At 57.9% G+C, this 23,076-nt stretch overlaps 1 protein-coding gene across 8 annotated transcripts; it reads left to right on the top strand.

The window, feature by feature from the left end:
- The first annotated feature begins 12 nt into the window (after window positions 1–12).
- PNPLA6 (patatin like phospholipase domain containing 6) lies at window positions 13–22,696 on the top strand. 8 transcript variants are annotated; one of them, XM_060145375.1, is made up of 34 exons: window positions 13–143; window positions 1,358–1,426; window positions 1,763–1,850; window positions 2,021–2,103; window positions 2,291–2,388; window positions 4,156–4,296; window positions 4,385–4,544; window positions 5,037–5,117; window positions 5,339–5,467; window positions 5,821–5,901; window positions 5,988–6,150; window positions 6,495–6,578; window positions 6,886–6,995; window positions 7,137–7,292; window positions 7,379–7,456; window positions 12,442–12,647; window positions 12,867–12,998; window positions 13,087–13,210; window positions 13,667–13,780; window positions 14,051–14,126; window positions 15,870–16,010; window positions 16,228–16,291; window positions 16,577–16,745; window positions 16,944–17,126; window positions 17,295–17,413; window positions 17,601–17,757; window positions 18,047–18,163; window positions 18,251–18,320; window positions 18,753–18,869; window positions 20,439–20,740; window positions 21,742–21,858; window positions 21,982–22,084; window positions 22,189–22,298; window positions 22,403–22,696. In XM_060145375.1, exons 2-34 carry the CDS (start codon window positions 1,400–1,402, stop codon window positions 22,472–22,474), a joined length of 3,972 nt encoding a protein of 1,323 aa, XP_060001358.1. In that variant the 5' UTR covers window positions 13–143; window positions 1,358–1,399; the 3' UTR covers window positions 22,475–22,696. The 8 variants fall into 8 exon arrangements, with proteins under 8 accessions (XP_060001358.1, XP_060001357.1, XP_060001356.1 ...); XM_060145374.1 differs by having other exon boundaries at window positions 15,867–16,010; XM_060145373.1 differs by having other exon boundaries at window positions 7,125–7,292.
- Window positions 22,697–23,076: the final 380 nt, after the last annotated feature.

Below are 23,076 nucleotides of genomic sequence, written 5' to 3'. Positions count from 1 at the left end.
GCTCCGCGCGACCTTCCAAGCATGGCGGGGGGGCGGGGCTGTAGCGCACCCAGAGGTGAGTAACTTAAAGGGGCCGCGCCTGCGGCGCTGGGCAGAACGCTAACGGAGTTGGCGCAGAGTGGACCACGGCTGCGGCCCTTTGGGTGAGTCCGGGTTTTCATCGCCCCGTCCCTTCGCGGGTTGTTAGCGAGCCCTCGGCTTTCCCAAGGTGTGTCTTCCGCCGATTCCCGGTAGCTCTCGACTTTCTGACTCTCCCATCCGCCCCACCCCGCCAGCCTCCGGCAGGTGTTTTCGCACCGGTTGCCAGGGCACCCTCGGGTGGAAGGAGACTAGTCCCCCGTGAATTTTACAGGTAATGTCTCAAGGACCCAGTGACTCCCCCAGATTTCCATTAATACTCGAATGGCGCCAGAAACAGCCTCAGCCTCCCAGAAAAGTCTCAGTAATATTCCAGCATTCCTCAGTATCATGTTCGGACGACTGCAGGGACGTGCCCAACCAGCTTTCGGTTTTCCCAGTAATAGTCCTATAGTCCTCAGAATCTCTCGGTAACTTCCTAGTGAGCCCCCACCCACCCACCCGTAATTCCAGCGTCCCTGGTTACGTCTCCCAGCAATGGCGCCAGCATCGTTCCTGGAATCCCAGTGGTGCTCTGCACCATCAGAGACCCCATAACTTTACCATTACGTGACAGTAAATCTCCAGCATCACCCAGTAACACTTTGCGAGCCCACCCCACTCCGAGCGTCCCAGGATGCTACTGAGACCTCGGCATTGCACCACGACCCCTTGTGAAGGAGCTCCCGGCTGCACTCCCGCGTGCCCCAGTCTCTGTCTCCCCGGGGCCAGGCTTGGGCCGGGAGCCAGGCATCTCCCCGGCCCCATGACTCGGGCCCAGTTTTCGTGGGGTGCGGGCATCCAGTCTTCGCAGGGGGTGCTGGGGTGCGACCTAGGGATCGGTAGGTCAGGATTGATCAATCCTTCAGAGACTGGGGAGGGGGCCACCTGCTGGAGAGAGCCGTGCCCCTTCAGGGACTTGTTCGCTGGCTGCTAACAGTGGGTGCCCGGCCGGCTGCCCTTTGGTCCCAGGGTGGGTCTGGATAAGTGGGGCATCAGGTCGGCCTGGTGCGTAGGTAAGGGGAGCCTGGTGGGGACCCGGGGACCCACCTTACTCCCTAGCTCGGGGCCCGAGGTCAATTTGCCCCACCCCTCTGCTCCGCAGCGCCCCTTCAGTCGCCCACAGGCCTGCGGAGAAGCCGCCCCGGCAGTGGGTACGAAGCGGGCAGGGCTTATAGCAGGGGAGGGGCGGGCCCAGAGTGATGACTTGCCCGGGTTCGTCCTGCTTCTTACTCCCCAGGAGTCTGAACTACCAGACCTGCCGCCCAGCCTGAAACAACTGATGGAGGCGCCGCTGCAAACCGGAATGGTAAGGGTCGGGGGTTCGTGTGGCGCCGCGGGGACTACAATTCCCGACGTGCTCAGCACGCATTATCGCGGCCTCGCGAGAACCAGTCTGCGTCTGTTCAGGCGGAACTACGTTTCCCGGTGTGCACTGCGGGCCGCCGAGCCTCCAGAAAGCGTTGCTCCCCAGGGGAGGGAGCAGCGCTGGCCCATTTTGCAGATGGGGGAGTCGAGGCCCGGGCCGACTGCGATCTCGGGGGCGGCCTTGGCTCCGTGGGATGAGGTCCCGGACGTCCCGGCCCCCGGGGAAGGCTTGGCGGAGCGGGCATGCGATGCACAGCCAGTGCCGTTCGTCCCGCAGGTGCTGGGCGTGATGATCGGGGCTGGAGTCGCGGTGCTGGTCACGGCCGTGCTCATCCTCCTGATGGTGCGGAGGCTTCGAGTGCCGAGTGAGGACCCGGAGGGCCTTCTGGGGGTGCTGAGGGATGGGAAGCTGAAATGTCCGGGCCCCTGAGGCAGTAGAGATGGGATTTGCTGGAGCCTGCACGCAGCGTCCCCATCTCTGGCCGTGCGGAGTGTGCGTAGAGGTCAGATTGCCCCTCTCCGCACTTACCCCTAGAAACTCCAGCCCCGGATGGCCCGCGGTATCGATTCCGGAAGAGAGATAAAGTGCTTTTCTATGGCCGGAAGATTATGCGGAAGGTGAGTCTGGGACCCCCTGGGGCTCCCACTGGCCACACAGAGATCCTGCCCTTTCCCTAATTATACTTCTTAGTAAGCCGGCCGCCCTCCTTGATCAAGGGCCTCTGGATCTGCCCCCCTCTTGCCTAGGGTCTGAACTGGCAGTTGACGCGTTCCTCCCACCCCACCCCATCCTTGATCCTCCCAGGTATCACAATCCACTTCTTCGCTGGTGGACACCTCCGTCTCCACCACTTCCCGGCCACGCATGAAGAAGAAACTTAAGATGCTCAACATTGCTAAGAAGTAAGGCTGTGCTAGGTGTACTTGGGGCTGTCCAGGGCTTTTTGAGTGATCATCCCACACCGAAGGGTGTATCTCGGGCTTCTTTGAACCCCACGGACTGTCTTAGGAATCTTGCCATGTCAGTGGGACTATTTCAGAGCTCTCCCCAACCAGACAGGCTATCTGTATCACCCGAAGGCTCTCTCAGTGATGTTCCCTGCCACAGGGGCATCCGTGAGTTATTTAATCCCCAGGCACTACCTCGGATGTCTTGTCATACCCTTAGGGGTCAAATCTGGGATCTCCCCACACGAGAGGGTTTATTTCAGAGTCTCACTGGAGTTATCGCAGGTCTCTCTGGGACCTGCAGGAGGGGCTATCTCTGGCTTTTGTTCCCTAGGGGTTATCTCAGCAATCTCTCTGCATCAGAAAGCATCTCTCTGTGTAACCTCCCTTGGATTTTCCCCAAACTACACGGAGGCTGTGTTAGGGGGTTCTGTTCCCTAGGAGTCATCTCAAGAATCGTTTGGCACTAGAGACACGGGAAGGGCATGTCAGGGCATGTCATCAGCAAAGGGTCCCTCAGAGTCTCTGAGAAAGGCTCTCTCAGGGATCTTTCCAAGTTGGGAGCTGGCTCTGGGGTCTCCTGACATCAGAGACTCTATTTTGAAGGTCTGTCTCAAGTGTTTCTTCACACTGAGGGGCCATTCCAGGGGTGTCCATGGTCAACAGGTGTGCTATCCCATGGCTTTCTATGACTTGAGTAGAAGGGCTATCTCTAGGTCTCCCACAATTAGTTGAGGGTCTGTCCACCTCCTGGGAGCGGTTTCAGTGTCTGCACACCCTTGAGGAGCTACCCTGATGTTGCCATGGCCTTGAGAGAGCTATCTCAGCTCTCTGTGACCTGGGCGAGGGCTAGCCCAAGGATCTTCCTGATCAGAAGAGGAGCTGTTTCTGGATTTCTCTGTAATGTGGAGTTTAACTCAGTTTAAGCTCATTCTAGAGGGTCTATCTTGAGCATTTTGTGAGTAGTGGAAGGACTGTCTTCAGTAGCAACTGTGACTTCCAGGGGGGAGCTCTCCTAGGTCCACGGTTAGTAGAGGGGCTGTATCTGGATTCTCTGCACGGAACCAGGGCTATCTCAAGAGTCTCTGTGACCATCAGAGAGGCTCTCTGAGGGTTGTCTGAGACTGGGGAGGAAGGGTTATCTCAGGGATTTTTACAAGGATCAGAGAGGCTTTATCTGGGGTCTCCTGATGTAATGGAAGCTACCCCAAGGCTCTGCCTACGTGACGGAGGCTACATGATGGAGGCGTGCAATACGTGGGGTCCCATGATGCACAGAGGTGCTTTTCTGGGGTCTGCCCATATCTTGGAAACTGTGTCAGGGGTCTGCTTAATGAGAGGGTTCATCTAGGGAGCCTGTGACTAGTGAAGAGTGACCTCAGAGTTTTATTTCAGGGGTCAGCAACTTTTCTCTTTTTTCGGCCACATCTGGGGCTTTGCAGGCTGCGCGCAACGCTGCTGCAACTGCTGCAACGACTCAACTCTGCTGTTGTAGCGTTAAAGTAGCCTCAGACGATATGTAAATGAATGAATGTATTAATAGCTCGTGCCAATAAAGCTTTATTTACAAAAGGAGGTGGCTGGCCTAATTTGGCCAGTGGGCCAGAGTTTGCTGAGTCCTGCTCTGGTGTCCCCGGGGTAGGGCTCTGTGGGGGGTCTCAGGTCTTCCTGAGTCCCCTCCCTGCTTTTCACCCCCCCTCGCTCCCCCCCTCCTCCCACCAGGATCCTGCGCATCCAGAAAGAGGCGCCAACGCTGCAGCGGAAGGAGCCCCCGCCTGCGGTGCTGGAGGCTGACCTGACCGAGGGCGACCTGGCCAACTCCCACCTGCCCTCCGAGGTGCTCTACATGCTCAAGAACGTCCGGTCAGTGTCAAGGTGCAGGCAGGGGGCTGCAGAGCTGGGGCTGACCTGACCTCCTGCATCTCTCCGTTCCCCGGTCCCTATCCAACAGGGTGCTGGGCCACTTTGAGAAGCCGCTCTTCCTGGAGCTGTGCCGGCACATGGTCTTCCAGCGGCTCAGCCAGGGTGACTACGTCTTCCGGCCAGGCCAGCCCGATGCCAGCATCTACGTGGTGCAGGATGGGCTGCTGGAGCTCTGTCTGCCGGCTCCTGTGAGTGGGCTCCCCCTCCGGGGGGCACCACAGTGAGATGGGCGGCAGGGATGAGCAGTGGTGCAGCGGTCACCGGGGACAGGCAGTGCTTTTGGTCAGCAGGGTTGGTGGGCTTTTTTTTTTTTTTTTTAATTTTGGCAATGCCGCGAGGCGCAGCTTGTGGGATCTTAGTTCCCCCACCAGGGATTGAACCCGGGCCACGGCAGTGAAAGCGCCAAATCCTAACCACTGGACCACCAGGGAATTCCCAGGGTTGGTGGTCTTATGAGATGTGCAGGCAGGAGTTGGGAACGGGTGTCCAAGGGCATCTGGGGTGGTCTGCACAGTCACCGGTTATGGTTAATGATGCTGGTCGGAAGGTTCAGTGGGGTCCGGGTGTCAGTGATCACCGAGGGAGGATGAGGACCAGTGGCGCGGTCAGGGGGCAAGACGTGGGCTGGCAGGGCAGGGGCAGCCCTGGTCAGTGCCCGCCTCCCCCACCCCGTGTCTCAGGATGGGAAGGAGTGTGTGGTGAAGGAAGTGGTTCCTGGGGACAGTGTCAACAGCCTTCTGAGCATCCTGGATGTCATCACCGTGAGTGACCAGTACGGAGGGGGCGGGGGAGGCTGGGAGGGAGGCCACACCCACCAGGCTGGGTTGGGGAGGGTCACCCCCAGGGCCCCCATCTCTGATGCGTCCCTGATGTTGCCGGTGGTCCCTCAAGGCAGTGGCATCAGGAGGGGTCGGGGGGGAGCAGGAAGGGGGGCTCTCACAGCCCCTGACCTTGATTCTCCTTGTGCCCCCGGCACCCCCAGGGTCACCAGCACCCCCAGCGTACTGTGTCCGCTCGGGCGGCCCGAGACTCCACGGTGCTGCGGCTTCCAGTCGAGGCCTTCTCAGCCGTCTTCACCAAGTATCCCGAGAGCTTGGTGCGGGTAGTGCAGGTCAGCGGGCCATTCACTTCCTTTCATAACCCCCCACCCATCACAGGCTCCTGGGGGCTGGGACCCAGCAGCCAACAGGCACTGAAGCTGCGCTTATCGGCCCTGAGCAGCCGGACCTCCCTGACTCCTCCCATGAGCTGCCTCCACCCCGTGTCCCCAGGTTTCTGCCACCTGATTGTCGGTTTCTCCCTGGCTCCTAGGGCCCTGCCCAGCCCCTTCCTGCTCCGACCTTGATCTCCTGGCCTTAGCTCCATCTCCCTCTCCCCACCCACGGCCCCACCCCCTCAGTGCCAAGTCCTGTGGCTGACCCTCTTTCTCCCTGGCCCCCTCCTCTGACGGCCATGCCCCCAAAGATCATCATGGTGAGGCTGCAGCGGGTCACTTTCCTGGCGCTTCACAACTACCTGGGTCTGACCAACGAGCTCTTCAGCCACGTGAGTTACGTGGAGAGCACCAGGGGCCGGAGGGGTGTGCGGCATGTGCCTCCCCAGACACGCCACAGGATCCCCTCTGCCCCCAGGAGATCCAGCCCCTGCGCCTCTTCCCCAGCCCGGGCCTCCCAGCCCGCACTAGCCCTGTGCGTGGCTCCAAGCGGATAGCCAGCACCTCTGCTTCTGAGGAGGCGAGGGAGACGCCTGGCCGGCCGCCTGACCCCACCGGGGCCCCACTGCCTGGAACTGCAGGTACCCAAGATGACCCCTGCCTGACCCCCAGGAACCGTAGGCTGGCCCAGCCCACTCCCAAGAAGCCCAGGCTCTGCCCCTCAATGCGTGTCTCAGTTCCTCAGATACTTCCACCTGAGCTGCCCAGCCCCCCCGGGACCCGCTTAGCTAGGTACCCAGGTGTGACTCCTGTTTGGATCCCCCAGGACCCCTGGCCTCAGTCCCCTGGGCCCACTGGAATCACTTTTCCTAGTCCCCCGGTCCCCAGGGACTCTGAGCTGACCTCTCCCCAGGCCCCCTTCAGCTCCCCACCCCCAGTCCTGGGCGCTCTGAGGGGCAGGAGCCTGAACACGCGTCTCCCCCAGGGGACCCAGTGAAGCCCACATCCCTGGAAGCCCCCTCGGCGCCCTTGCTGAGTCGCTGCATCTCGATGCCAGTGGACATCTCAGGTTTGGGGCACCAAGTGGAGTGGGGGGAGGCCATCGAATTTCTGGGTTGGATGCAGGCCTGCCAGTCTTGATTTTTCTCATCTGTGAAATGGGAATATCAGCAGCACTTACTCATGTCTTTTTGTTGTGGGTAGTCGTTGAGATGGTGCCCTCCCAGCTGTGGTGAGAAGGGTTGCAAGGGCCAGAGCAGTGATCGATTAGTCATGTCTGTGTAGCTGTGGCCTCGGGTACATAGGCAGTGCTTGCTTAGACTCCAGCTATAGTCACTCTCATCTTTATTGCATTTATTGCCCCCTGCCCACTGCAGGCTTGCAGGGCGGCCCTCGCTCGGACTTCGACATGGCATATGAGCGGGGCCGGATCTCCGTGTCCCTGCAGGAAGAGGCCTCTTGGGGGCCCCAGGCAGCCCTGGCTCGGGTAAGGCCCTGCCCTCTTCCCCCACCCCACCCCAGTCCCCTCCTGGGACCCTGGTCTGGCCACAGGTGGAGTCCCCCGAGGAGGAAGGTCGGGTGGGAGCAGGGAGATCACAGGCCTTGCCCCACACAGACCCCTACTCAGGAGCCCCGGGAGCAGCCAGCCGGCGCCTGTGAATACAGCTACTGTGAGGATGAGTCGGCCACTGGCGGGTGCCCCTTCGGGCCCTACCAGGGCCGCCAGACAAGCAGCATCTTTGAGGCGGCGAAGCGAGAGCTGGCCAAGCTGATGCGGATTGAGGTGGGCAGCTGAGGGTGTCTGGGGGACCAGGTTGGGGGTGGGAGGCCTGGCTGGGCCAGTCTCAAGCCCCTTTCCTTCCTCCCCAGGACCCCTCCCTTTTGAACAGCCGAGTCTTGCTGCACCACACCAAAGCCGGCACCATCATTGCCCGCCAGGGGGACCAGGTGAGGCTGAGCCCTGAACTCTGATCGTGCAGCCCTGACCCAAGACCTCTCTCTCTGATCTCTGGTCCTTGCCTTTTCACCTTAGATGTAGACCTCCCAGTATATGATTTCCAGCCCCTGACCTTTGGACCCTATGACTCTGACTCACAGCCCTCCCTCCCCATGTCCTCTGGACATATTGACCTCTCTCCTCTAACCCCTGAACCTTTTATACTAGGACCTCCACCCCTAGATTTCTCTTCCCTGTCCTGGCATTTCCTGCGACTTCCATTTTCTGACCTTTCAACTCTACAACATACTCTGATGCTCTGTCTGCTTCTCATTCCTGGGTCCCTGCTAGGATGGGGGCACTCAGTAAACGGGTGCAGGTCAGAATCTGGACCTGGAGGCTGGGAACTAGCCCCACGAGCTGGATTTCAGTGCCTCCTGGTGACACACAGGTGTGGGAAACTGTGCATCCCACTAATCCGTCCATTCTCCAGGCGGGGAAACTGAGACCCGTTGTGACGTCACAGGCCAGGAGCACAGAGGAGGAGAGTTAGGGAGGAAGCCAAAGGTGAAACCCGGACTCTGCCCTGACTCCCTGTGTGACCTTGGGTGAATCATCTAGAAACTTGTCATCTTCCTCGCCTGCGGAATGAGTGTCGTAACTATCTGCTAGAAGTGTTGTGGGGATGAAACAGGAAATACTCAGTTCGCAGCTACTAGGGTTTGCAAGGGTGACAGGCCAGGGGAGGGTTGGAGCAGCAGCTCCCAGTCGGGGGATGGGGTGGGGGTGACAGTAGGGGTGACATGACTTAGGCGTTGAGACCACAGCACCGCCCCAGGCTCAAGGGAGGAGCCCTGGGCTTGGGGGAGGGGCTGGGGGTGGCCCAGCTATTAGCTGGCTGGGTGGTGGTGGTTGTTTTTAATTTTTATTGGAGTATGGTTGATTTAAGGGTGGTTGTTACATCACCTGATCAGTTGACTGAGTGGCCACGTTGAGCTGCTCATTGCAGGGTGGGCTCCTTTCTGCAGAGGAAGTTTTATGCCAGCTGTTTGAGGTACTTGGGGGACTGGCTGAGGAAGTGTGGTCACACCATGGCCCTTGCAGGGGCCCCGGGCCCCTGCTTATCTGGGAGCCTCTGCTGGGCTCAACCCAGCCCGGCCCCAGCCCCAGCCCCAGCCCAGCCTGCTAACACACCAGGCTCCTCGGGGTCTTCAGAACTTTGTTAGGGACAAAGCTGGTCTGCTGTGCCCCCCTCTGAAACTTTACACCAATAGTTTTCAACGTCATTGTCAACGACATTTGGCAACGTCAAGACATTTTTGATTGACTTGGGAGGGTGCTACTGTCATCTAGCGGGTTAGAGACCAGGGATGCAAGACTGCATGGGCCAGTCCCCCTACAACAGAATTATCCAGTCCAAAATGTCAGTGTTGCCAAGGTTGAGAAACCCCGCTTTCCACAAACATTTCCCAAAGCATATTTCATGGAACGGCCATATCACAGGGGGTCTGTGTGCAACATGTTGGAGAAACACAGGTTATTTTACCCCTTCATGGCAGCTCCCAGTGAGCATTATTAGCATATTCAAGGCTCTGAGAAGTCCTGCAGTGAAAAACAACATGCTTCCCAGTCTGAGGACAAATGGCAGCCTACTATTAGTCACTCCCATTTATATCCCAAACCCAGTCTGGGAATTCTATCTTGGAAGGTTCCAGCATGTGTGTATGTCTCCTGGGCCTGGGCCTCTCCCAGGGATCCTTGCAGTGTTTTGGCACTCATCTGGGGCGTTGTGGGGTGTCAGACAGGTTTGTGTAATGAATGACGAAGGAATCTTTCTGTCTCTGGGCAGTTTCAGTTCCTTATTTGAAAGGGTGGGACAGAGAGGTGTCCAGCTGGGCAGGCTAACCAGAGGAGAGAGGGGCGTTTGCTGTGTCCCAGGGTTGTTGCAGAGGCAAGAAACACCAGTGGGGCCCCCTGCCTTTGGGAAGCTCACAGTTCTGACAGACAGTACAGTCAAAGGATTACACAAATTGTTACTACATCATATGTGCTTAGTGCTACAAAGGAGATGTTCTCAGCTCCACAACATCTGGTTTAGTCAGGGCAGTGTCTCTGTGGAAGTGACCACCAGAGGAGGAAGGATGAGGACGAATTAACTAGGTGCAAGGGGAAGGAAAGAGCATTCTATGCAGAGGGGACAGTTTGTGCAAATGTCCTGAGGTAGAGCTACTCCACCTGTAGGAAACAAAAGGAAGTCAACAGCGATGGAGTGGAACAAGGGAACTGGGAGCAAAGGGGATTTTTTTTTTTTTTTTTTTAATGCACTGCACGGCTTGCAGGATCTCAGCTCCCTGACCAGGGACTGAAGCCAGGCTCCGGGCTCCAGCAGTGAAAGTGGCGAATCCTAACCTCTAGATCACCAGGGAACTTCCCAAAGGGGATTTTTTTTTTTTTGCGGGGTGATAGTTTTAGAGACGTAATTCATGCATTATACAATTCACCCGCTTAAAGAGTACAATTCACTGGTTTTTAGTATATTCACATAGTTGTGCAACCATCACCACTGTGCATTTTTAGAGCATCACCTTAAAAAGAAACACCATGCCCTTAAGCCATCAGTCTCCTACCTCCTAAACAGCCCCAGTCCTAAGCAACTACTAATCTTATGTTTCTATAGATTCTGGACATTTCATATAAATGGAATCATACAATATGTGGCCCTTGTGTCTGGGCTTCTTTCACTTAGTATGCTGTTTTCAAGGTTCATGCATGTTGTGGCATGTGTCAGTGCCTCATTCTATTAGGGCTGACTACTGTTCCATGGTACGAATGGACCACATTTTGCTTCTTAATTCATCAGTTGATGGACATTGAGTTATTTCTACCTTTTGGCTAGTAGGCATAATGCGGCTATGAACGTTTATGTGCAGATGTCTTTGTGGACACGTTTTCATTTCTGTTGGGTAGATACCTAGGAGTTGAGTTGCTGGGTCATATGGCAACTCTATTTTTTTTCTTTTTTTTTTTGGCTGCGTTGGGTCTTCGTTGCTGCGTGCAGGCTTTCTCTAGTTCCGGTGAGCGGGGGCTACTCTTCGTTGCGGTGCGCGGGCTTCTTATTGCGGTGGCTTCTCTTGTTGCGGAGCACGGGCTCTAGGCACACGGGCTTCATTCGTTGTGGCGTGTGGGCTCAGTAGCTGGGGCTCGCGGGCTCTGGAGCACAGGCTCAGTAGTTGTGGCGCACGGGCTTAGTCGCTCCGTGCCATATGGGATCTTCCCAGACCAGGGATCGAACCTGTGTCCCCTGCATTGGCAGGTGGATTCTCAATCACTGTGCCACCAGAGAAGTCCCGGCAACTCTATTTTTAATTCTTTGAGGACTTTTTAAGTTTTTGCCACATTGTTTCCCAGTGGCTGTACCATTTTACAGTCCCACCAGCAGTGTGTAAGGATTCCAGTTTCTTACATCCTCTCTAACACTTTTTGATTCAAGCCATCCTAGTGGGTGTGAAGTGGCATCTCACTGTGGTTTTGATTTGCATTTCCCTAATGATTCATGATGTTGAGCCTACTGGCCATTCAAAAATCTTCTTTGGAGAAATGTCTATTCAGAGCCTTTGTCCATTTCTTTTAAAAAAATATTTATTTATTTATTTTTGGCTGCAGTGGGTCTTCCTTGCTGCACGCAGGCTTTCTCTAGTTGCGGAGAGCGGGGACTACTCTTCATTGCAGTGCGTGGGCTTCTCATTGCGGTGGCTTCTCTTGTTGTAGAGCATTGGCTCTAGGCGCGGGCTTCGGTAGCTGTAGCACGCGGGCTCAGTAGTGGGGCTCGCGGGCTCTAGAGCACAGGCTCAGTAGGTGTGGCGCACGGGCTTAGTAGCTCCGCGGCATGTGGGATCTTCCCGGACCAGGGCTCGAACCCGTGTCCCCTGCATTGGCAGGTGGATTCTTAACCACTGCGCCACCAGGGAAGCCCTTACCCATTTTTTAATTGAGTTGTCTTTTTAGTACTGAGTAGTAAGAATTCTTTACATATTCTGGATACCAGACCCTTAGACCCTTAGATATATGATTGGCAAATATTTTCTCCCATACGGTGTGTTGTCCTTTCACTTCCTTGATAGTGCCCTTTGAAACTCAAAAGTTTTTAATTTTGTTGAAATCCAGTTTATCTATTTTTCATTTTGTTGCTTGGGCTTTTAGTATCATATCCAAGATTCTGTTGCCGAATTCAGTGTGACCATGATTGACCCCTGTATTTTCTTCTAAGAGTTTTATGTATGTATGTATGTATGTATTTGGCTGTGTTGGGTCTTTGTTGCTGCGCATGGGCTTTCTCTAGTTGTGGCGAGCGGGGGCTACTCTTCGTTGTGGTGCGCCGGCTTCTCATTGTGGTGGCTTCTCTTGTTGCGGAGCACAGGCTCTAGGCGTGCAGGCTTCAGTAGTTGTGGCACGCGGGCTCAGTAGTTGTGGTGCACGGGCTTTGTTGCTCAGCGGCATGTGGGATCTCACCGGACCAGGGCTCGAACCCCTGTCCCCTGCATTGGCAGGCGGATTTTTAACCACTGCGCCACCAGGGAAGTCCCATCTTCTAAGAGTTTTATAGTTTAAGCTCTCAGATTCATGTCTTTGATCCTTTAATATGGCATAAGGTGAGAATCCAACTTTATTCTTTTCCATGTAGCTATGCAGTTGCCCAGCACAAGCAAAGAGGCTCTAAGCTCAGCCATGCTCCTGTGTAGCCAGTCTTCGTCGGCTCTTGCTGGCTGTGTTGAAAAGAATTCATGGGCCTTAATCTGGGTTGAGTTGGGTGATCCATTAGCAATGTCTGCTCTGGTGCTGAGTGGGAATATATATACATATGCTGCTCAGCTCAGTGCTATGGAAAGCCTTCACTCCCTCCAACTTTTCCTTCCTTAACCTTTCCTCTGGAGTGCACTGACCCGAGTTGTGGGTGAGGTGGTGCCCCTGTGCCCATCTCCTGGCCCTTGCCCTACAGGATGTGAGCCTGCACTTCGTGCTCTGGGGCTGCCTGCACGTCTACCAGCGCATGATCGACAAGGCCGAAGACGTGTGCCTGTTCGTGGTGCAGCCCGGGGAGCTGGTGGGACAGCTGGCCGTGCTTACCGGCGAGCCCCTCATCTTCACGCTGCGAGCCCAGCGTGATTGCACCTTCCTGCGGATCTCCAAGTCTGACTTCTATGAGTATGACTGGGCCCGATATTGGGGTGGGGGTGACGCTCAGGCAGCCCCGACCAACTCTATTCTGCCCTGCACGAGGCCATCCCTCTGAACAGCCAACAGTTTTCCAGGGAAGATTTGAGCTCTTCTTGTCCCACCTCCAGGCCATCCCCCACCCTCTCTACTCCCTGAGGGCTGTTCTAGGGCGCCCCCGGCCCATGCACCCCTGCGCTTCGCCTACAGGATCATGCGTGCACAGCCCAGTGTAGTGCTGAGCGCCGCGCAGACCGTGGCCGCGAGGATGTCGCCCTTCGTGCGCCAGATGGACTTCGCCATCGACTGGACAGCGGTAGAGGCGGGACGCGCACTGTACAGGTGCAGGCCCTGCCCCCACCTCTCCCCTCAGGCCCTGCCTACGAGGACCCCTACCCTGTCTGACCCGCCCCTCCCACCCCAACCCCAGGCAGGGCGACCGCTCCGACTGCACCTACATCGTGCTCAATGGGCGGCTGCGAAGTGTCATCCAGCGTGGCAATGGCAAGAAGGAGTTGGTGGGCGAGTACGGCCGCGGGGATCTCATAGGAGTGGTGAGCTCGGCCCCACCCACTGACCTCTAACCTCTCCCAGTCCAGTTTCCCCCCATGCCCAACATACACTTCATCCCAGGTAACCTGTTGGGGGTAGAGAACGCTCCCTCCCCAACCTATGACCTCGTGCAATCCACTTTCCCCAGCTCCTTTCCATGGGGTGGGGCCATGGGGGCAACCTCATCAGGGTGGTGAGTCTGATCTGAATCAGTCTCCAGACCTCTCTACATCAGAAGAGGGGACCCCCGCCGGTGTGGATCCCTGTCCTCCTGTCCTCTCCCTTTCCTCAGAGCCCCGAGATGGGTAGTAAGGCTTGGTTCTCTCCACCCCCATCTGGGGGTTGGGGCGGGGTGGGGGGGACTCGGTAGGGCTTCCTCTCTGCACCCACGGTCGTCCTCTCCCTTACCTATCAAGCTCCTGGCTCACGCAGCCCTGGTCAGGCACGCTGTCCCCTAGGTGGAGGCGCTGACCAGGCAGCCACGTGCCACAACGGTGCACGCGGTGCGCGACACAGAGCTGGCCAAACTCCCCGAGGGCACCCTGGGCCACATCAAACGTCGATACCCGCAGGTGCAGCTCGCTGGGTTGTGGGCTGTTCTTCTAACGGGGGCTGGACAGATGGGAGTGGGGGCGGGTACCCAGAGAAGGCAGGGCCTAATGTGTGGAGAGGGGGGTTAGATGGGGGTGGAGCCCTAGGAAGGAGGTGAAGCCTCCAAGTGAGGGCGGGGCTCATGGGGTGGGACTCAGGTAACAGGGACCCAGGCGCCCTGGTAGAGGAGGAAAAGGTGGTGCAGAATTGCTCCTCCAGTCTCACTGGACCGCCGGCCTCCAACGACCCAGGTTGTCACCCGCCTCATCCACCTGCTGAGCCAGAAAATTCTGGGGAATTTGCAGCAGCTGCAAGGACCCTTCCCAGGTGAGAGCTGGCCAGCGCCCGGGAATGCTAAGGGATCTAGTCCAACGCCCAGAACGAGCTAGGGGAGGGAGCCATTGAACCCAGGGCATGCTGGGAAGTGGAGTCCTGCGTATAACCCGCTCTGGGCGGGGCTTCAAGTGGGAAGTGGGAATCCGAGTTCCGGTGCATGCTGTGGGCTGCAGTGCTGGTTATTGGGCATGCTGGGAAACGGAGTCCTGGACCCAGGGCCGGCTTGTTAATGGAATCTGAAGTATCAGTGGTGCTGACAGGAGGAGTCTTTAGGGCAAGCTTGGTTCTGGGTGTCAGGGCTGGCTGGAGGATGGAGTCCACATACTAGGAAGGGGAAACCTAGACTAAAGTGTGCTGGTAAATGTAGTCTATGGGGTGGTGTTTGGGGCCCAGGGCATGTTGGAAAGTGGCTTCGTAGGTTACCAGCCTGGTGGGAGATGTGGTTCCTGGTCCCGGTGAATGCTGGGAGATGGCCCCTGTCCCAGTGCATGCTGGGGGTGGTGGTGGTTGTGTGGTTCCCTTCCCTGGGCATGCTGGGAGATGTGGTTTCCGTCAGCTAGGATACACTGGGAAATTGAGTCAGATTCGAGATGTGCAGAAATATGGACCTGAGGTTCTATGTTATGGTGACCTGATCCTGGACCAGCCTGGCAACCTCTACTCTCCTTTTCCCCCAGGGGCTTCTGCCCCATCAGCCCTGACACCTGGATCCTGAGGGTAGGGGCGGGGGTGAGCCGTGGCCAAGAACTGCCCCTATGCCCAGGGTCTTCCCCGATAGACTTTTCCCCCAGTCTCACACCAAGTACACAAATACATGTTCTCTCCCACCCGGCTGCCAGGACCGCCCTTGGTGTGATTCTGGGGCAGATAATGGGGGCAGGGACTTTAAAATCTCAGACCTCTGGGAACCTGGAGAATGCACAAGACAGACAACGCCCCTAGAAGGGTTTACAGCTTCAGAAGCAAGATACAGTTTTTAAGATACAAAGAAAGAGTACAATGTCGGATAATGTACTGTGAAGAAAACAAAATAGGGTCTTGATGGGGTATGACTAGAGGCGGGAGGGAGGCTTTTCTGAGATCAGTGAGCTGAGGCGTGATAAATGAGATGGGGCCAGACGCTGACAGAACTCTGAAGGCTCTGCACACAGGGTTTGGCGGTGTTGAAACACTTCAAGGAGGAAAGTGAGTGAGGGGGAGGGGGGGCAAGTCATGCAGGGACTAGGAGCTGTCGAAAGGCATTTGAACTTGTTCAGACTGTTATAGGAAAACTGGAGGAGAGGAGGCTGGGAGAAGTCCGGTCAAGAGATGGGGGTTGATGGCTTGGTCTAAAGTGTAAGTAGAGAAGCTGAGAAGCAATCAGTGCGTCAAAAATATATTTATTTCCGTCTAGTTTTGTGTTCAAGTCCCTTTAGTGGACAGAGGCCCCAAGGCCAGAATGGGGTAGGGGCACAGATCAGTCCACACAGGTGGAGTGGAAAACAGAAATGGTTATACAGTTGTGTAATGGATGCCACTGAGGAGATTGGGCCAAGACTGAAGGTCAGATAGGCAGGTGTTATCAAGAACAGTGGTTGAGGCTGTGAAGCTAGGATTGAGGCCATGACCTTCACTACGGCATCACTAAGCCTCAGCTGAGGAACAGGGGACAGGGATTTCTGAGAAGGCAGAGGCGAGCTGACCTTTCCAGACACAGGACTGCACAGCAAATACCATCCTTTGGGGTCTCAGCAGGTTCGGGCCTAGGTGTTCCCCCTCACTCGGAGCTCACCAACCCAGCCAGCAACCTGGCAACGGTGGCAGTGCTGCCCGTGTGTGCCGAGGTGCCCATGGTGGCCTTCATGCTGGAGCTGCAGCATGCTTTGCAAGCCATTGGTCAGTCGTGGGCAAGGGCAGGCTTTCCGTCTGCATGGGGCAAGGCGCATGTGGGTGGGGGCATTGGCCAATGAATGGAGACGCCTGGGTGGGCCAGAGGTGGGGCTGGGGGGCTGGAACAGGGCTGTGGGAGCGGAGTGGGTGGTATTGTCTTATAGGAGGGTCCTCCAGGTCCGTTGACCTGGGTTCCTAAACACCCTTCCTCACCCATCCCCAGGCCCCACACTTCTTCTCAACAGTGACATCATCCGGGCACGCCTGGGGGCCTCTGCACTGGACAGGTGTGTGTTGGGGGTGCAGGAGGTTAGGGTGGGGCGCGAGGGATAAGCTCAAAGCATAGGATTCTTTCAGATCTCATTTGAGGTCTAGGCTGTGAAACAAGGAGCATGCGCCCCCCTTTCCTCTGGTCACTGGGGAGACAGTGTAGTGAATCCGCCCCTGGAGGATGCAGGCGTGTGGGGCTTGGATGTCCAGGTCCCCCTCCCCAGAGCAATGGAGCTACATGGTCCCTGAGGGCAGGGACCCCTGACCAGCCCCAGGATGACGCTCCCCCGCCCCCATCCTAGCATCCAAGAATTCCGGCTGTCAGGGTGGCTGGCCCAGCAGGAGGACACGCACCGCATCGTGCTCTACCAGACGGACGCATCGCTGACGCCCTGGACCGTGCGCTGCCTGCGCCAGGCCGACTGCATCCTCATCGTGGGCCTTGGCGACCAGGAGCCCACGCTTGGCCAGGTCTGGAGACCATTCACAGTGACCCCATCCCTGGGATCCCGCCCCCTGCCCTCCGGTGCCTGCGCCGGGCCACGTGCACCCTCACCGGTGGGGCTAGGCGACCAGGAACTACGGGGCCAGGTGTGGGAGGGGCAGGGAGGAAACCACGGGTGAGAGTGACTTCCGTGCTTCCCCCTTCTCACCCCACCCCCCGCAAAGCTGGAGCAGATGCTGGAGAACACGGCGGTGCGCGCCCTCAAGCAGCTGGTCCTGCTGCACCGCGAGGAGGGCCCGGGTCCCACGCGCACAGTGGAGTGGCTCAACATGCGCAGCTGGTGCTCGGGGCACCTGCATCTGCGCTGTCCGCGCCGCCTCTTCTCGCGCCGCAGCCCCGCCAAGCTGGTGAGGGACCCTGCAGGGGACTGGTCGGCTCTCAGGACCTTTCAGGGGCGTGGCTACTGGAGGGGCGCGGCCTAGAGACCAGCGGGGCCAGGGCAGTGCCTTGGAGGTCCAGACGCCGCTTCCTACACCGGCATCCTCATGGGCCGCGTCTCTCTCCTTTCACACCAGCACGAGCTCTACGAGAAGGTTTTCTCGAAGCGCGCTGACCGGCACAGCGACTTCTCCCGCCTGGCGCGGGTGCTCACAGGCAACACCATCGCCTTGGTGCTGGGCGGGGGCGGGGCCAGGTGAGGGGCGGGGTCAGCGCTGACAGGGGCGGGGCCGGGGGCCCTGACGGGTAGAGCTGATTCCCTGGGCGCGATCCCATAGGGGCGGGCCGGCACCACCTTCCTAGCAGGTGAGGGAGAAGGGATAAGATTCCTGGGGGTGGGGCTTAGGGGATCTCCAGAGGGTCACTGGGTCTCCACCTTGCAGAGGCTGCTCACATATCGGAGTGCTGAAGGCATTAGAGGAGGCGGGGGTCCCTGTCGACCTGGTGGGCGGCACGTCCATCGGCTCCTTCATCGGGGCCCTGTACGCCGAGGAGCGGAGCGCCAGCCGCACTAAGCAGCGGGCCCGGGAGTGGGCCAAGGTGTGTGTTGCGGGGAGGGGTCCCCCCCCCCCAGGAGCACCCTGAAACCTCACCCTAGACGGGCTTCTGGGTTTCTCCTGCCCCTCCCCGTCTTAATCTGTGAACCTCACCTGGATCCTTTATAGAGATACCTCCAGGACCTTGGATGACCGCCCCCACCCCGTGACTTTCTGGCTAGTGACCCTAGTCTCCAGCTCCCAGCTGGAGAAGTCAGGCCCCTTAGGGACTGCCTAGTCAGTGACCCCCAAGTGACTCCTGTTTGACCCCCCGCTGGCCCATTGCCCCCTAGAGCATGACTTCAGTTCTGGAGCCCGTGCTGGACCTCACCTACCCCGTCACCTCCATGTTCACGGGGTCGGCCTTCAACCGCAGCATCCACCGTGTCTTCCAGGACAAGCAGATCGAGGTGCACTCTTCCCCCATGCCTGCCCCTCCCCTGCCCCTCCCCACAGGAGTCCCCACTCCTCCTGGACCGCAGTCCCTGTCCCTGTAGGACCTGTGGCTGCCGTACTTCAACGTGACCACGGACATCACCGCCTCAGCCATGCGTGTCCACAAAGATGGTGGGTACCCCAGCCAGCCCCACCAAAACCACTGTAGCCATGTGGGGAATGGGTGCGGGGGAGGGGCAGCCGAGCATCTGGGACATTGTTAACATGAGTGACCATCCCTCCTGGCCTGAGTGCTGAGTACCAATCGTCACCCACTGATGCCCCAGAGGCCCCAGGTATGTCTGTCCTCGCGGGCAGGAGGCCGAGAGACTAGTTGGGCGCCTCACCCCCTCACACCAGTCCCCACAGGCTGCGTATGGCGTTACATCTGGGCCACTGCCTCCTACTGCCCCTACCTGCCCCCGCCTTGCGACCCCAGGGACGGGCACCTGCTGGTGGACGGGCACCTGCTGGTGGACGGGTGCTGTGTCAACAGTGTGCCGGGTCAGCGAGCCCACCGGGCTGGCCGGGCCTCCAAGTGTGTCTGTGTGTCCCGCCGGGCAGGCTCCCTGTGGCGGTACGTGCGTGCCAGCATGACACTCTCGGGATACCTGCCGCCGCTGTGTGACCCCAAGGATGGGCACCTGCTCATGGACGGCGGCTACATCAACAACCTACCAGGCAAGTAGCCATGTGCTTGTGCCGTGCACAGACAGGCGGGCAAGCTCATAGCAGGCACGTGTGTGTGCAGGCGAAGGATGCGCCCATGTGCTGTATTTGACACGCACACACACAGGGCAAGCGTGGACACACGCAGGTGGGTGGGGCAGCTCCACGACGAGCTTTCTTTCACACCCACTCACTTGAGCATGCAGGTGAGAGGCAGGGGGGTTGCAACTTAAAATTCCACACACCCAGTGGTGTGCAAACACAAGTAGACACCTACACTGGCTACACAGGCGCTTGAGGTCCCATAGATCAGGGATCCGCACACTGCACCCCACAAGCCAAATCTGGCCCCCTGCCTGATTTTGTAAATAAAGTTTTATCGGCACACAGCCACACCGAATCGTTTATCCTTTGTCTGTGGCTATGTCTGTGCAGCCCAGTTGAGTAGTTGCAACAGAGACCATATGGCCTGCAAAGCCGAGATTATTTTTTCTCTGGCCTTTTACAGACAGCTTGCCAACTCCTGCTTAGGCGTTCTGTACAGATACTTGCACTCACACAACCTCATGCGCGTGAGCAAGTGTGTACAAACTCACAGGTGGACGGACACACTTGGACGCACAAAGAAACATACTTAGACATTGATCTAGGGACACGGGAAAGGAATACAAACAGTCCTGGGTGTGTGTGCAGAGATATAGCACACCCAGAGGTGGGTGTGTTCACAAACATACAGACGGGACATGCACATACCTGATAGGGGTGTGTACAGCACACACACAGGCAAGCTTGTGAGGGACACGGGCAAAGTCTTCTGGAGACTTAGGTGTCTTTGGGGACTGGACCTGGCTACAGGACCCTGTCCATGTCCCCCCAGGCACCCCCAGACCCACTCAGGGGCCCTCAGTAGGGCACCCAGACCCACAGCTACAGCACCCTCCTCACCGCGCCATCACCCCACCCTTCACCCCATCCGTCCCGCTGCCTGAATCTCCTTGATCCGGCTCTTTGCTCTGTGTCCCTTGTCTCAGTCTCAAGATCCCTCTTTCTGCCCGGATTCTCTCTCCTTCCATATCTCTGGCCCCTGATATCTCTCTCTCCCACGAATCTCTGTTGCTGTCTCTGGTCCCCTGCATTTCTCTCCCCGCGGCTCTGTCTCCCGATGTCTTTATTCCCGTATCTCGCTGCGTCTCTGATCCTCCGTCTGTTTCCATGACTCTGATCCCTTCATCTCTGCCTCCTGGTGTCCTTACTATAATCTGTCTCCGTGTTACTCTCCTTCCATATCTCTCTCCCCCATGTGTCTGACCTTGGGTCTCTTTCCCCGGTGACTTTATCCCTCTGCCTCCATCTTCTCCATTCCTCTGGCCCTGGTTCCCCAGACCTAAAAGCTCCAACACCCGTCCCCTCCTCCACATCATTGGCCTCTACAGCCATACCCTTTGCACGCCTACGTGTTGTTCGCATGGTTTGTTTTTTTTTTTTGCGTGACCACGTGCGTGATGGTGTTTGCGGGGCTGCATTGAACTTCCCTGCCTCAGTCCCGGTGGAGAACAGACCCCTGACCCCCATGCCCCACAGCGGACATTGCTCGCAGCATGGGTGCCAAGACGGTCATTGCCATCGACGTGGGAAGCCAGGATGAGACGGACCTTAGCACCTACGGGGACAGCCTCTCTGGCTGGTGGCTGCTGTGGAAGCGGCTGAACCCCTGGGCAGACAAGATCAAGGTTCCAGACATGGCCGAGATCCAGTCTCGCCTGGCCTATGTGTCCTGCGTGCGGCAGCTGGAGGTCGTGAAGTCCAGCTCGTACTGCGAGTACCTGCGCCCACCCATCGACTGCTTCAAGACCATGGACTTCGGGAAGTTCGACCAGATCTATGTGAGCGGGTGGGAGCCACTTGGTGCCAGTGTGGTGGGCCGGCAGAGCTTTAATACTGAAAGCGCAGAGCAGCATGAAGGGAAGGATTCTAGGGCTGCATTTGGGATCCATGGGGAATAGAACGGTAATCAATCAGTGATGTCTGCAGTGAGTGTGGCAAGGGGATGTACGTGTGTATGTGCGAACTAAGTTTCTTAGTATGTGCCAGCGGCACTGCCTGAAGCGCGCTGTAGAGATTTCTAATGCCGTTTCTGTGTAGGTGGGAATGAGAACCACGAAAAATTAGTAACGTCCGATGCCAAGTCTGGGATACACTGGATGGAGCACTGTATAATGTGCCACTGACCCAGAAAAATGTGTCATAGCCCATGCCAACTGAAAATGATCAGTAGCTGGGACTTCCCTGGTGGTCCGGTGGTTAGGACTCCGTGCTTCCCCTGCAGGGGTCATGGGTTCGATCCCTGGCCAGGGAACTAAGATCCCGCATGCCGCACGGCGTGGCCAAAAAAAAAGAGAGAGAGAGAAAGAAAAGAATATGATCAGTAGCTGCTGCCCAGAGCCCTGAGTAAAAATGTCTGATTCCCTTTCTGGGCTCACTGGGAAGGCATACCATGCTGGATTAGTGATGTCTGTTATGGGCATGGGAGATGGTGATATTTACGGGTATACCGCATATTTGCAGACCTTGAAATAAGCCTGCACGCCGCCATCTCGAATCATTTGGTACTTGGCACACTGCATGGGGCTGAGTGGGAAAGCATGAGCAAAGAGTGATTGGTAATGTCTGGCAGGGGCACAGGATAGGGGACATGGGGGTGAGTGTGCTACGTGTGGCCGACTCTGAAATCAGTGTAGTCTCAAATGCCAGCTCCGCCAGAGCATCGGGCTTTTGAGGGGCCAGGGCAGGGGCAGGCAGGGTGGGGATAAGCAGAGAAGATGAGGCAGAGAAGAACGCCCCCAGGGATTGCAGACATGGCCCCAGCCCCCCTCGTTTCCTGCAGGATGTGGGCTACCAGTACGGGAAGGCCGTGTTTGGGGGCTGGACCCGGGGCGACATCATTGAAAAGATGCTCACGGACCGACGGTCTGCAGACCTTAATGAGAGCCGCCGTGCAGATGTAAGCCTGCGCCCTCCTTCTCCGGCGGGGCCGCTCTGACGACACATCCCCCGTCCCCAGTCCCCTCTGGGTCTCCCCCAGACCTCAGACGACCCCGAGAGCCTCACCCACGCCTCTCCGCAGGTGCTTGCCTTCCCCAGCTCCGGCTTCACCGACTTGGCGGAGATCGTGTCCAGGATCGAGCCCCCCACGAGCTATGTTTCTGTTTCCGACGGCTGCGCAGATGGTGAGGGGGCTGAGGGCATCCCCAGGAGCCCGGGGTCGGTGTACTGGTGGCTGGAGAGGTCAGCCCAGCCCAAGCGCCCTCAACTTCACCCACTGCCATTCCAGGGGAGGAGTCGGACTGCCTGACTGAGTACGAGGAGGACGTGGGGCCAGACTGCTCGCGGGACGAAGGGGGCTCTCCAGAGGGCGCGAGCCCCAGCACTGCCTCCGAGATGGTGAGAGTGGGCGGTTCGGGCGCCCCACAAGGTGGGGAGACCCGGCTGACTGCGCCGGTGTCCCGGGCTGTGTGTCACGTGCGGGGTCGCCCCTATCCCTGCAGGAGGAGGGGAAGCCGATCCTCCGGCACCGGAGCTGTCTACCGCAGGACGCCCCCAGATCTGCGGATGCCTGAGGACCTCGAGAGGGGTCCCCCTTTGGGCTGGACTAGGGGTGGGCCCTCTGGAGGCGGCTCACTGCCCCTCTGCCTGCTGCTATGCCTGTGACCCCCCCGGGGTCCCCCTTGACCCCCAGCCCCCAGGGTCCACACACTGGACTGGCTTGTCCCCCGGGGGAGGGCCAGCACTGCACTGATGACCCTTGATCCGTCACACCAATAAACCTGCCCCTCTCGGAAGCGGCCGTATGTCATCTTTGGGTTCAGGGGGCACCTCGCCCCACCTTCCATGCTCAGGATGGCCAGGGCTGGGGCCGGAAACGACCTTGAGCTTGTCACCATGACCTGTGCTCCCAGCCTCGGGCTGAGCTTTCCCCACTGGGAGTGGCCATCCCCAACTTCGCCTGTGAGCCCACACACATACGTATGTATATATATGGCATAAAATTTATCATTTTACCCCTTTTTAAGTGTACGGTTCAGTGGCACCAAATAGATTCACATTGTGCAGCCATCCATCCCCAGAAGTGTCTCACCTTCCCAAACTGAAACTCTGTCCGCATGAGACACTCACTCCCTACTCCCCTCCCCCAGCCCCCGGCCCCCACCACTCTACTTTC

Source organism: Lagenorhynchus albirostris, chromosome 3 (assembly GCF_949774975.1).
Source record: "Lagenorhynchus albirostris chromosome 3, mLagAlb1.1, whole genome shotgun sequence".
Taxonomy (NCBI): Eukaryota; Metazoa; Chordata; class Mammalia; order Artiodactyla; family Delphinidae; genus Lagenorhynchus; species Lagenorhynchus albirostris.
The sequence above is the reverse complement of the archived record's forward strand: the minus strand, read 5'-3'. Positions and strand labels throughout refer to the sequence as shown.